The sequence below is a fragment of the Manis javanica genome, chromosome 1 (genome assembly GCF_040802235.1).
Source record: "Manis javanica isolate MJ-LG chromosome 1, MJ_LKY, whole genome shotgun sequence".
Classification (NCBI taxonomy): Eukaryota; Metazoa; Chordata; class Mammalia; order Pholidota; family Manidae; genus Manis; species Manis javanica.
Genome location: NC_133156.1, coordinates 69,272,242 through 69,285,343, shown reverse-complemented (window position 1 = coordinate 69,285,343; position 13,102 = coordinate 69,272,242). Strand labels below are relative to the sequence as shown.

Genomic DNA, 13,102 nt, shown 5'->3' with positions numbered 1-13,102 from the left:
TAATATTAACATTCTGATACATCTTTCCATCTTTTTTCTGCATGTATTTTTTAAGAACAAATTTCACATTTGGTACATACGTAATTTTATATATAATTTTCTCACTGATTATATCAAAAGGTTTTACTCCTTCCATATCATTCTTTGAAAACCTGATTTTTAATTGTGTTTTAATCTATTATCATGTGGATTTTCATTTCAGCCAATATCCTAACAGATAGTTTCCAGTTTTCACTATTAAAAATAAGACTGATGGACTCTTTGAATGAGTATCTTTGCAATTCTGTATTTCTTAGGATAAGTTACTGAATTATTGAATATTTTAGGCTGTTATGCATTTGCCAAATAGAAAGTGATCTATTATTCCTCATACATATTCATACTTTATTTCTTAAGAACTTACTATTTAAATTTTAGATTTGACTTGTTATAAGGTGAACTGAAATATCAATTAAGCTTAAGTATTTGTTCATAGGGAAGTGTTACTTCATAGTAAAACCCACCAATCAAAATTAGTAAGTGTATATCTGAAAATTTATCACTTAAGAATCTATAAATTAAGGGAATTTGCTCAGTAAGAATTATAATTTAAAGGATGTGTGCTCAGTTTTAAATGTATTCATATTAATTTGTTCTTGTTACCAAAATATGTAGTTTCTAACTGTGTTAAACTATCAGTTTAGCTAGGTGTTTCAGAAGCATCTCCTTTTTTCTTTCTGCAATAAGAGAATGAGCAGGGTTGAGACTTTTTGTGTTCTGTGACCTATAAAGAAGCCAAGGCCTTGGTCTTCATAGACTGAAATCCTTCAGAGAATCTTAACATTTCCTTATCCTTGAGGGTTAGATGTTCTTCCTTATTGCTATTTGGTTCCTCCTATGAAAGCTGTTTTTTTTTTTGCCTGTAAAGACTAAGTTCTACCTAAGATCATATCCCATTTGTTATCTCTTGGTAAGAAAAAGGTTCTCCTTAACAACAACAGGAGCTGGAAACTGATTAAGTAGGAGTTGCCTATTTGCTAAATTCTGGTGGAAGCTTCAAATCATAGACCTTGAGACATTAATGATGAATTCTGAGAGACTTTTTAAAATTAATTTTATTTTTTATTAAGGAATCATTGATATGCACTCTTATGAAGGTTTCACATGAAAAACACTGTGGTTACTACATTCACCCATTTTAACAAGTCCCCCACATACCCCATTGCAGAAACTGTCTGTCAGCCTAGTAAGATATCACAGTCACTACTTGTCTTTTCTGTGTGGCACTGTCTTCCTCGTGACCCCCCCACACCATGTGTGCCAATCATAATGTTCCCCAATACCCTTCTCAAACCCTCTCCCATCCCTCCCCTTTGGTATTCACTAGTCCCTTGGAGTCTGTGAGTCTGCTGCTGTCTTGTTCCTTCACTTTTTCTTCATTCTTATTCTCCACAAATGAGGGAACTCATTTGGTGCTTGTCTTTTTCTTTGCCTTGCTTATTTCACTGAGCATCATACTCTTTAGCTCCATCCATGTTGTTGCAAATGGTAGGATTTGTTTTCTTATGGCTGAATCATATTCCATTGTGTATATGTAGCACATCTTCTTTATTCATTTATCTACAGATAGATGCTAAGGTTGCCTCCATATTTTGGCTATTGTAAATAGTGCTGCAATAAACATAGAGGTACATATGTCTTTTTGAATCTGGGATCTTGTTTTCTTTGGGAAAATTCCTAGGTGTGGAATTCCCGGGTCAAATAGTATTTCTATTTCTAGTTCTTTGAGGAACCTCCATATTGCTCTCCACAATGGTTGAACTAGCTTACATTCCCACCTGCAGTGTAGGAGGGTTCCCCTGTCTCTGCATCCACACTGGCATTTGTTCCTTGTCTTTTGGATGTTGGCCATGCTAACTGGTGTGAGATGATATCTCATTGCAGTTTTAATTTGCATATCCCTGATAATTAGCTATGTGGAGAACATCTTTTCATGTACCTGTTGGCCATCTGAATTTCTTCTTTGGAGAAGTGTCAGTTCATATCCTCCACCCATTTTTTAATAGGGTTATTTGCTTTTTGGGCATTTAGGCATGAGAGTTCTTTATATATTTTGGATGTTAACCTCTTGTCAAATACGTCATGTACAAATATGTTCTCCCATATTTCTTCTATTGGAGGATGCCTTTTTGTTCTAATGATGGTGTCCTTTGCTGTACAGAAGCTTTTTAGTTTGATGTAGTCCCATTTGTTCATTTTTTATTTTGTTTCCCTTGTCCAAGGAGATGTGTTCAGGAAAATGTTGCTCATGTTTATATTGAGGAGATTTTTGCCTATGTTGTTTTTTAAGGGTTTTATGGTTTTATGACTTACATTCAGGTCTTTGATCCATTTCGAGTTTACTTTTGTGTATGCAGTTAGACAGTAATCCAGTTTCATTCTCTTACATATAGGTGTCCAGTTTTGCCGATACCAGCTGTTGAAGATGCTGTCATTTCCCCATTGTATATTGATAGCTTATTTATCAGATATTAATTGACCATATATGTTTGGGTTTATATCTGGGCTCTCTATTCTGTTCCATTGATCTATGGGTCTGTTCCTGTGGTAGGTCCAAATTGTCTTTGATCTATGGGTCTGTTCTTGTGCAAGTACCAAATTGTCTTGATTATTGTTGCTTTGTAGTGGACTTTGAAGTCGGGGAGTGTAATGAAGTGAAGCTTTATTCTTCCTTCTCAGGATTGCCTTGGCTATTCGGGTTCTTTTGTGGTTCCATATGAATTTTAGAACTATTTGCTCTAGTTCATTGAAGAATGCTGTTGATATTTTGATAGGGATTGCATTGAATCTGTAGATTACTTTAGGCAGGATGCCATTTTGACAATATTAATTCTTCCTATCCACAACATTGACTGTATTTCCATTTATTGGTGTCTTTAATTTCTTTCATGAGTGTCTTATAGTTTTCAGGGTATAGGTCTTTCACCTCCCTGTTTAGGTTTATCCCTAGATATTTTATTCTTTTTGGTGCAATTGTGAATGGAATTGTTATCCTGATTTCTCTTTCTGCTAGTTCATTGTTAGTATATAGGAATGCAGCAGATTTCTGTGTGTTGATTTTGTATCTTGCAACTTTGCTGAATTCAGTTATTAGTTCTGGTATTAGATTGGATTCTTTAGGGATTTTTATGTACACTATAATGTCATCTGGAAACAGTCACAGTTTAACTTCTTCCTTACCTATCTGGGTGCTTTTTATTTCTTTGTGTTGACAGATTGATATGGCTAGAACCTCCAGTACTATGTTGAATAAAAGTGGGGATAGTGGGCATCCTTGTCTTGATCTTAAAGGAAAAGCTTTCAGCTTTTTGCTGTTAAATACAATGTTCGCTGTGGGTTTGTCATATATGACCTTTATTATGTTGAGGTACTGTCACTCCATACCCATTTTCTTGAGCATTTTTATCCTGAATGGGTGTTGAATTTTGTTGAATGCTTTTTCAGCATCTATGCAGATGATCATGTGTTTTTTGTCCTTCTTTTTGTTGATGTGGTGGATGATGTTGATGGATTTTCGAATGTTGTACCATCCTTGCATCCCTGGAATAAATTCTGCTTGATCATGATGGATGATCTTTTTGATGTATTTTTGAATTCAGTTTGCTAATATTTTGTTAAATACTTTTATATCGTGATCATCAGGGATATTGGTCTTTAATTTTCTGTTTTTGTGATGTCTTTGTCTGGTTTTGGTATTAGAGTGCTGCCAGCCTCATAGAATGAGTTTGGAAGTATTCTCTCCTCTTCAACTTTTTGGAAAACTTTAAGGAGGATGGGTATTAGGTCTCCACTAAATGTTTGGTAAAATTCAGCGGTGAAGCCATCTCGTCCAGGAATTTTATTCTTAGGTAGTTTTTAAATTATCAGTTCAATTTCATTCCTTATAATTGGTCTGTTCAGATTTTCTGTTTCTTCCTACTATGTGTGTAGGACTCTCTTTTTTTCATGATAAGTCTGGCTAGGGGTTTATCTATTTTGTTAATTTTCTTGAAGAACCAGCTCTTGCTTTCATTAATTCTTTATATTGTTTTATTCTTCTTGATTTTATTTATTTCTTCTCTGATCTTTATTATGTCTCTCCTTCTACTGACTTTGGGCCTTATTTGTTCTTCTTTTTCTAGTTTCATTAATTGTGAGCTTAGACTGTTCATATGGGATTGTTCTTTCCTGAGGTAGGCCTGTATGGCAATATACTTCCCTCTTAGCATGGCCTTCACTGCATCCCATAGATTTTGCAGTGTTGAATTATTGTTGTCATTCGTCTCCATATACTGCTTGATCTCTTTTTATTTGGTCATTGATCCATTGGTTATTTAGGAGCATGTTGTGAAGCCTCCATGTGTTTGTGGGCTTTTTCATTTTCTTTGCATATTTCTAGTTTCATACCTTTGTAGGTCTGAGAACCTGGTTGGTACAATTTCAAGCTTTCCAAATTTGCTGATGCTCTTTTTGTGGCCTAGTATATGATCTATTTTGGAAAGTGTTCCATGTGCACTTTAGAAGAATGCGTATCTTACTGCTTTTGGGTGGAGTGTTCTGTAGATGTCTGTTAGGTTCATCTGTTGTAATGTGTTGTTCTGTGCCTCTGTCTCCTTACTTATTTTCTGTCTGGTTGATCTATCCTTTGGAGTGAGTGGTGTGTTGAAGTCTCCTAAAATGAATGCATTGCATGCTATTTCCCCCTTTAATTCTGTTAGTATTTGTTTCACATATGTAGGTGTTCCTGTGTTGGGTACATATATATTTATAATGATTATATCCTCTTGTTGGACTGACCCCTTTATCATTATGTAATGTCCTTCTTTGTTTCTTGTGACTTTCTTTGTTCTGAAGTCTATTTTGTCTGATACAATTACTGCAATTCTTGCTTTTTTCTCCATATTATTTGCATGAAATACCTTTTTTCATCCCTTCACTTTTAGTCGGTGTATATCTTTGGGTTTGAAGTGAATCTCTTGTAGGTAGCATATAGATGAGTCTTGTTTTTTTATCCATTCAATAACTATATCTTTTGGTTGGTGCATTCAGTCCATTTATATTTTGGGTTATTATCGATAGATGTGTACTTATTGCCACTGTAGGCTTTAGATGCATGTCTACCAAAGGTTCAAGGATAGCTTCTTTACTATCTAACAGTTTAACTTAACTCACTTAGTATGCTATTTCAAACACAGTCTAAAGGTTCTTTTTTTTTTCTCCCTTCCTTTTTTTCTTCCTCCATTCTTTATATATTAGATATCATATTCTTTATTCTTTGTGTATCCCTTGACTGACTTTGGGGGTAGTTGATTTTATTTTGCATTTGCTTAATTAATTGGTCTACTTCCTATATTGTGGTTTTATTTTCTCTGGTGACAGCTATTTAGCTTTAAGAGCACTTCCATCTATAGCAGTCCCTTCAAAATACACTGTAGAGATGGTTTGTAGGAGGTCACATCTCTCAACTTTTGCTTATCTGGAAATTGTTTAATCCCTCCTTCAAATTTAAATTGTAATCTTTCCTGGTTGAGTATTCTTTGTTCAAGGCCCTTCTGTTTCATTGCATTAAATATATCATGCCACTCCCTTGTGGCCTGTAAGGTTTTTGCTAAGAAGTCTGATGATAGTTTGATGGGTTTTCCTTTGTATGTGATCTTTTTTCTCTCTCTGACTGCCATTGAGATCTTTGTCATTTTAATCATTACATGTGTTGGTGTTGTCTTCTTTGGGTCCCTTGTGTTGGGAGATCTTTGTACCTTCATGGCCTGAGAGTCTATCTCCTTCCCCAGATTGGGGAATTTTTCAGCAATTACCTCCTCAAAGATACTTTCTATCCCTTTTTCTCTCTCTTCTTTTTCTGGTACCCCTATAATGCAAATATAGTTCCTTTTGGATTGGCCACACAGTTCTCTCAATATTCTTTCTTTCCTAGAGTTCCTTTTTTCTTTCTGTGCCTCAGCTTCTTTGTATTCCTGTTCTCTAATTTCTGTTTCATTTACCATCCCCTCTACTGCATCTAATCTGGTTTAAAATCCTTCCATTGTATGTTTCATTTCAGATACTATATTTTTCAAAGTTTCTGTCTCTTTCTTGAATTCCTCCCTGAGGTCTTGAATCTTTTTCTGTGGCTCCATGAGCATGTTTATGATTTTTATTTTCAAATCTCAGGAAGATAGGTGATTTCAGTTTCACTTGGCCCTTTTTCTGATATTTGTGGGATTTTAGCTTAAACCAGGTTTCTTTGTAGTTGATATTTGTAGTTGACACCTTCTAGTGCCCAGAAGCTCTACTATCTGGAGCTGTCCAGCCCATGGAGCAATGATGGGGGTCGCATCCCAGTGGCGTTGGTGCCTGCCAGGAGGAAAGAGTTCTTTCCTGCTTCCCGACTGCAGTGCCTGCCTCCACTGCCAGGGCCAGTGGGCTGAGCATGCAGGGAGGAGCCCCTATGCTACAACCTTGTAGGTACCATTGGCAAGGCCGCCCTCTGGCTTGTCTCAAGCCATGGCATGGGCAACAGGTTTACGAACCAGTTCCAGCTGGGAGGAAGGAGCAGCAGGCTGCATATTGCGGTGGGGGCCTCAAACTGCATTGCTGGCCATGGGTATAGAGTGCCTGAAGCTCCTGAAACTTCCCAACCTGCTGGGCTGAATGTGCCAGGACAGTTTTGTCTACCTGTCCTTTCTTCTGAGCAGCAAGCTCTGCAATCCTTGCCCCTCTTGCTGTTGGGAAGTCTCAAAGTGCCCGCCTTTTTTTTGTCTCAGAGTGGCCAGTTGTGTGTGCCTGTTCTCCACAAGCAGCTAGAATCTCAGTCTCCAAGTGTTCACCTGTCTTAGCTTTCCAATCCCACTAATGTCCAGAGCACCATGCAATGTAAGTTCATGATCCCACAGATCTCTAGGGCTGGGCATTCAGCAGTCCCAGGTTTGCACCCCCTACCTGCTCTGTTTGTCTTTCAGCCACCAGTGAGCTGGGATAGGGGAAGCGCTTTGACAGATCGCAGCTTTGGTACTTTACCCTTTTCCATGAGGTCTGCTCTTTTCCCCAGATGTCAGCAGTGTGTCGCAGCGTTCTTTCCTGTTGCTCTTTCAGGATTAGTAGTATTTGCTATATCTTCATGATATATGTGGTTTTGGGAGGAGGTTTCTGTCTTACCTCTCACACCATCATCTTTAAGCCAATCTCTTCTTCTTGAGAGTCTTAGAAAACTCAAAGGGTTTGTAATTTGTGGCCAAGTGATTCTCAGTATAGAATAGTTCTACTTAAATGTTTTAAAGTTAGAGGAATTTAAGAATAAGTCCTTTTTTAAATCCATTATGGATAAAATTTTACTGTTTCAATACTGCTACAAAATATAGTGTATTCACAAATAAACTAGTATATTATAGTTAAGTACTAAAGTTATGCCTTCTTGCTGATTTTTACCTTTTTTCATAGATATGATACTCATTTAAATTAAAGTTTCATTTGTAGATATGATACTCATTCATCAAATGAATGAGTCATTTAAGGAAGAAGATTAGCTAACTATTGAGCACTTACTGTGCCCCGTACTGGGCTAAATGTGTTATATACCCTCTTTTATTTAATTTCTCAAAAACATTACTAGCTAAGTTTGGTATAATGCCCATTTACAGCTGGGAATTAGAGGCTTAGAGATGTGAAATAAATTTACTGAAAGTCACATAGCTAATGAAAGATGGAACCAGCATTTAAACATTGATTTATGCTCTTAACCACTGTGTATCCTGCCTCTCTTAAAACTATGTTTTAATGGATAAAGTTGGAACTTTTAGTGTCAATACAGGGAGTGAAGTGTAATCATTAAAATACTTCAGATATTTTTTAGACCACTTCTTACTATATATGGCTTTTGATTTGTTTTCATTGTAATTTGTAATTTTACCAAAGTCTAGAAATGTTAGGGAGTTAATTTTTGGTATCTTAACATTGACTTAGTAATACTAAGCATGATTCTTCTGCTCATATGTCTTATATTTTGAGCATATCTGCAATATGAGAATTGCTTTTTTGCTGTCTTTAAATATGTGTAAGTTCTTTGATATGTCAGCTAATTTATATATAAGCATCAAAATTTCTTAAGTGAGAAGAGTGGTATATATTTTGTAAAAATTACCAGGTGATTGTGATATATTTGTGTTATTTATATATGGATTTTTATTTGTATATGAAGTAATCTAACCTTCTGCCAGGTGACTGAATAATCAGGCATTGACTAAAATGTCATGCTCTATATATGGTTATGTAACCACTGGCTTGCTGTGCCTTATCAATCAAATTAACTAGGAAGAAATGACATTTATTTAATAGTACAAATTAAGTAAAGTTTTATATGTTTTTTTATTCCATGATTATATAGAAAGCAGTTATATGCATAATGAAATTAATCTTTAATGGAAAGTTCCGTAAATTCAAGTTGATAAAGTTAGAGTTGTCAACTTATCTTGAGATTGCACAGAATATGTTAATAATATGTGTTCTTAGGATTTCCACTGGACAAAGCAGTTGCCTATGCAAAACTCAGGAATCCATTTGTAATCAATGACTTGAATATGCAGTATCTCATACAAGATAGGTGAGTGGTGAAGTTGACTAAATTAAGGGAAGGAAAATTTAACATTTATTTAGCATCTACTATACACAGAAATGGCATCAGGTGTTTTCATATACATTAATTCATAGTATCCTCAAAGTAATACTTAGAAATAGGTATTTATGTACAGTTTTAAAGGTGAAGAAACTTGAAAATCAGGGAATCAATTAATTTGCCCAAAGTCACAAGTAGTTCAACAATAGAGAAACGAGGACTTGAACTAGGATTGCCTGATTTCCAGAGCCTACTGAACCATTGAAAATTAGGAAACATTTTTGTCATGTGACTGATGAAATTAGGGCTTTACTTAGGATTTTTTTGATGGTAAGGTGTAACTATTTTCAAAAATATTTCACCTTCTTACCATTCATTTAAGAGGCCAAAAGCCTGGATTTCTAAGAGAAATTAAAAAATGCAAATGAATTTATGTATTTTTTTGATGTTTCACTTTGATGGCTACCCTTATAATTTCACCAGCATTCTATTTTGTTAGCTTTATGAGATTATATGTATGAAAATGCTTCATATAAGGACCTATTTTTTTTTTCTATTTTTGTTTTTTTTCTGTTCTTCTAGATAGTACCATTATTAATATCTAAAATTTTAAAACATTTTCCTAGGTTTACATATTAATATATAGTTACATATTATAAATATATACATGCATATATAAATGCATGTTCATTTTAAGAGTCTTGGGAAATAAAAGCATAAAGAAGGTATTTAACCCTGCCACTACAGCTACTATATTTTTTCATGTAGAAAGCAGTGCATACATGTACTCATATTTTACAAAATAGGATCACTTTTATAATACTATGAATATTTTCCCATGTCATTAAATGTTCTTTGGGTATGAGGTTTTTAATGATATGGTAATATTCTGTCATTGTGATAGAGCAATTTTATTTAACCATTCTTTTTGTACACCTACATTCCCTATTTTAAAAATGAGTGTTCTCATATTTTAAAATGCCACAAAACATTGTACATACATTTTTGTTTAATATTTCTGAATACTTCTTTAAAATACATTTTTTCATCATTTATTTTAAATGACATTTTATTTAAAAAATTTTTTAAATAAAAAGATGGTATGCATGTCTTTTTTAGTGGCAGGACCATAATAATATATTTTATGAATAGTACAATAATATACTCATTGTTAAATAGAGCGATAGAACAATAAGGATGTTCCTTTTTCTTCAGGAGAGAAGTATACAGTATCCTTCAAGCTGAAGGTATTTTACTTCCTCGTTATGCAATTTTGAACCGTGACCCAAATAATCCCAAAGGTAAGAGAGATTTTTTAAGCAAGCCGTTTTCTGTCACTCAACATACTTTTGAACCATTTTCCTTCTATAATGAAATGTAAGGAATTTAAAGTACTCATAGTATTCTATTCAGGTTTTCTTTAGTGATCTAAATAAGCATCACATTTCAATTAAAGTATAATATTTTGAGTTAGGATAAAAGGCTAACTAATAATTTAGGAATTATATACCCTATTTTTCTTTGGTCTACATTTGACATATCCCTGAAACACAAAGAGAAGAATTTTTAAATTACATGCTTAATAAATTTGTGTTGATTAGTGATAAACAAGTGATTCATCTATGACATTGAATTAAGTATTGAAACTTCATGCTAGGATGCCACAGTTAAATTTCTGATTACTAGGAATTTTGAAATATTACTACTTATTTTGCATATTAACATTTGAAAGCATCCTTTGCTTCATTTTCCTGGTTATCTAAAGCATAGTATATAACATATACATACCTTAGTGAAGATAAAAAGGCAAGATAAATATTTATCTGTTTTGAGATTTAATATTCTGATAACAGTATTGGGGAATTTTGATGACTTCATTGTATCTTAAAGCAACTTTTATTAAAAACCAGAGATAGCATTTATTATCTTTAACAGGGAATTGTTCTCATGTGTCTAGAGGTAAAAAATTAACTTCATAATTGGATTGTTTGCTTACTGTGCATATAGGTGACTTCTCTAACTTATTTAATTTCATGGTTTGTGGTATCCGTGGTATAAATGATCCCATACATTTTTGGGGAGATGATAGCATTCTGGACTTACGTCTGTCTTGTTGGCATCATTTCATATCTAACTTTGAACTCTGTGGGATGGTAGAGTAAAATGGCAGGTTCGTAAGATTTTGAAGAACAACTGTAGTTCATAATGCCATAGACCATAATTGTTGGTATGTGTTTTTGCGTAAGTATTTTTAATTAAATTTAATTAATTTAATTTTTAATTAAAATAAAATCAGTTATCCAAGGTTAATTTTCTTGATAATCTCTTCTAGTAAAAAATGTCCTCAATAGTATTATATCCAGATGATATGCTGTATGTAATTTTTCTTGTTATTATGTTTTATTTATAGAATGCAATCTGATTGAAGGGGAAGATCATGTAGAAGTAAATGGGGAAATTTTCCAAAAGCCATTTGTAGAAAAGCCAGTCAGTGCAGAAGATCACAACGTTTACATTTATTATCCAACATCTGCTGGTGGTGGAAGTCAAAGACTTTTTCGAAAGGTAAACTTTTGTTATATGCGTGAATACTGTTCTTCATACATATTTGTGTAAATTATACTAAAAGTAATCAAGTAGTTAATAAATTATGATTAAGAATGAATCATTTAGAGATAAATTAATAAAACTGACATTCTTACTAGAAAAACAAGGCATCATTTTAGTTATTTAATGTTTGTTCAAAATTTTTACCTGCAAAATACTAAGAAGATTTTCTTTCTACCTTCCATTTATGTACCTGTCATATGAGAAATTCAGGTAAAGATCAGCAATCTTTTAGAAAAATGGCGCCCCAAATGGATAGTTCATAGAAAAATTAACACCTGTAACTTTCACATACATGAAATATGCTCAAATTTTACCCATAACAAAATAAATGCAAATCAAATCTAAAAGATAATGGAATTGAATTACTTTTGGATTGGCAAAGATCAAAAATATTGAGGCAATTGGAAAACAAGCCCAAGCCCAAATGTTGGCAGGAATGCAAATTGGTATACCCTCTTAGCAACATAATTTAGCAATATAATAAGATTAAAAATGCAGGTACACTTAAGCAGTCATAGAAATGCAAAGTAAGAACACAATGAGATATGATTTTATATTCCATCAGAGTGGCAAATATTAAGAGGGTCTCACAATACCAAGTATAGACAAGGATGCAGAGCGGTAGGAACTTACATACATTGCTGCAGAGACTCTACATTGCCAAAAGAGTTCATGAAAGATTTTGACATTATCTCTGTAGGTTGAGTATGAGCATATTCGATGACCTAGCAATTCCATTTCTAGTATATACCTTAGAAACACTCTTGCATGCATGAGCCCTGGGAACACCTATAAGAATGTTCAGAGAGAGACAGGATTCTACTACGTAAAGTTTAGGAAAAAACCTAAGTATATGTCAATAAGAGAATAAATGAATTCTTGTGTATTTATACAGTAGAAACTTTTGTAGTAGTAAGAAAGAAACAAACTAGAGCTATGTGCAGCAATCTGGTTGAATCTTCAAAACATTTTTAGTGTTTATTGTTTTATGCTATTTAACTTGCATGTAAGTTACAATTGTAACAAAATAATACAGTATCAACAACATAGTAAATACTGTTAATATTTTTTATTAAAAATTTTTTGGATATATCTAAGGTGGAAATAGATTAAAAAAAGAGTTATATTATAAAAATGGGAGGAATAATTAGATTTTAGATCGATATACATCTTTTGTTTTCAGATTGGCAGTAGGAGTAGTGTTTATTCCCCAGAAAGCAATGTACGAAAAACAGGCTCATACATATATGAAGAGTTTATGCCTACAGATGGTACTGATGTAAAGGTAGGATTGATTAAAGTATGTTTTAATTTTGTATTTAGAGTTTACCAATAATCTCAGAAAAAGAAATTACCCCTTAATTAACTATATCTAACCTATATTCCGAATCTCTTTCTTTTTGACTAGAGATACTTAATCTGTATCATATTATGAATGCCTTTTGCATTCTGAAGTCTATGCATCCTTATTTTAGAATAATGTTCTGAAATGTTTAAAATAAAATATACATAATTACAAAGGAGACAAATTTTATTGTAATATAGTTATTAAAATATTTGAAAACCAACTTTGTGATACAGTAACATATATGCATCTTTAAAAGGACATCAAATAATAAAATATAGTGAGTAAGGGTCTAAAAGCCGCCAGGTTCCAAGCACTGATTATCATAAGTGATATTTTGAGGTCTATGGCAGCTCAGAGATAGCATAAAAATGTTTGACTTCTGTTGGTGGCAAATAAGGTCTTAATTGCTTTACCTTCAGCCAGTCTCTAACAAACGTGTTCTTTTGAAGGTATAAACCTGATCATGAATCTCTCCTTCAAAATTCTCTTGTGGATCCTCATTGACATAGGGTAATATTATC

The 13,102-nt window shown here is 33.6% G+C and overlaps 1 protein-coding gene across 22 annotated transcripts in view; it reads left to right on the top strand.

Annotated features, from left to right (window-relative positions):
- PPIP5K2 (diphosphoinositol pentakisphosphate kinase 2) overlaps positions 1-13,102 on the top strand; it is an 83,242-nt gene that overhangs the window by 15,357 nt on the left and 54,783 nt on the right. For all 22 annotated transcript variants that reach the window (XM_017651425.3, XM_073233315.1, XM_037011929.2 and 19 more), the window contains 4 exons: positions 8,521-8,611; positions 9,839-9,924; positions 11,034-11,188; positions 12,417-12,518. In XM_017651425.3, the coding sequence (XP_017506914.3) occupies positions 8,521-8,611; positions 9,839-9,924; positions 11,034-11,188; positions 12,417-12,518 (434 nt within the window). The remainder of the gene's footprint in view (positions 1-8,520; positions 8,612-9,838; positions 9,925-11,033; positions 11,189-12,416; positions 12,519-13,102) is intronic.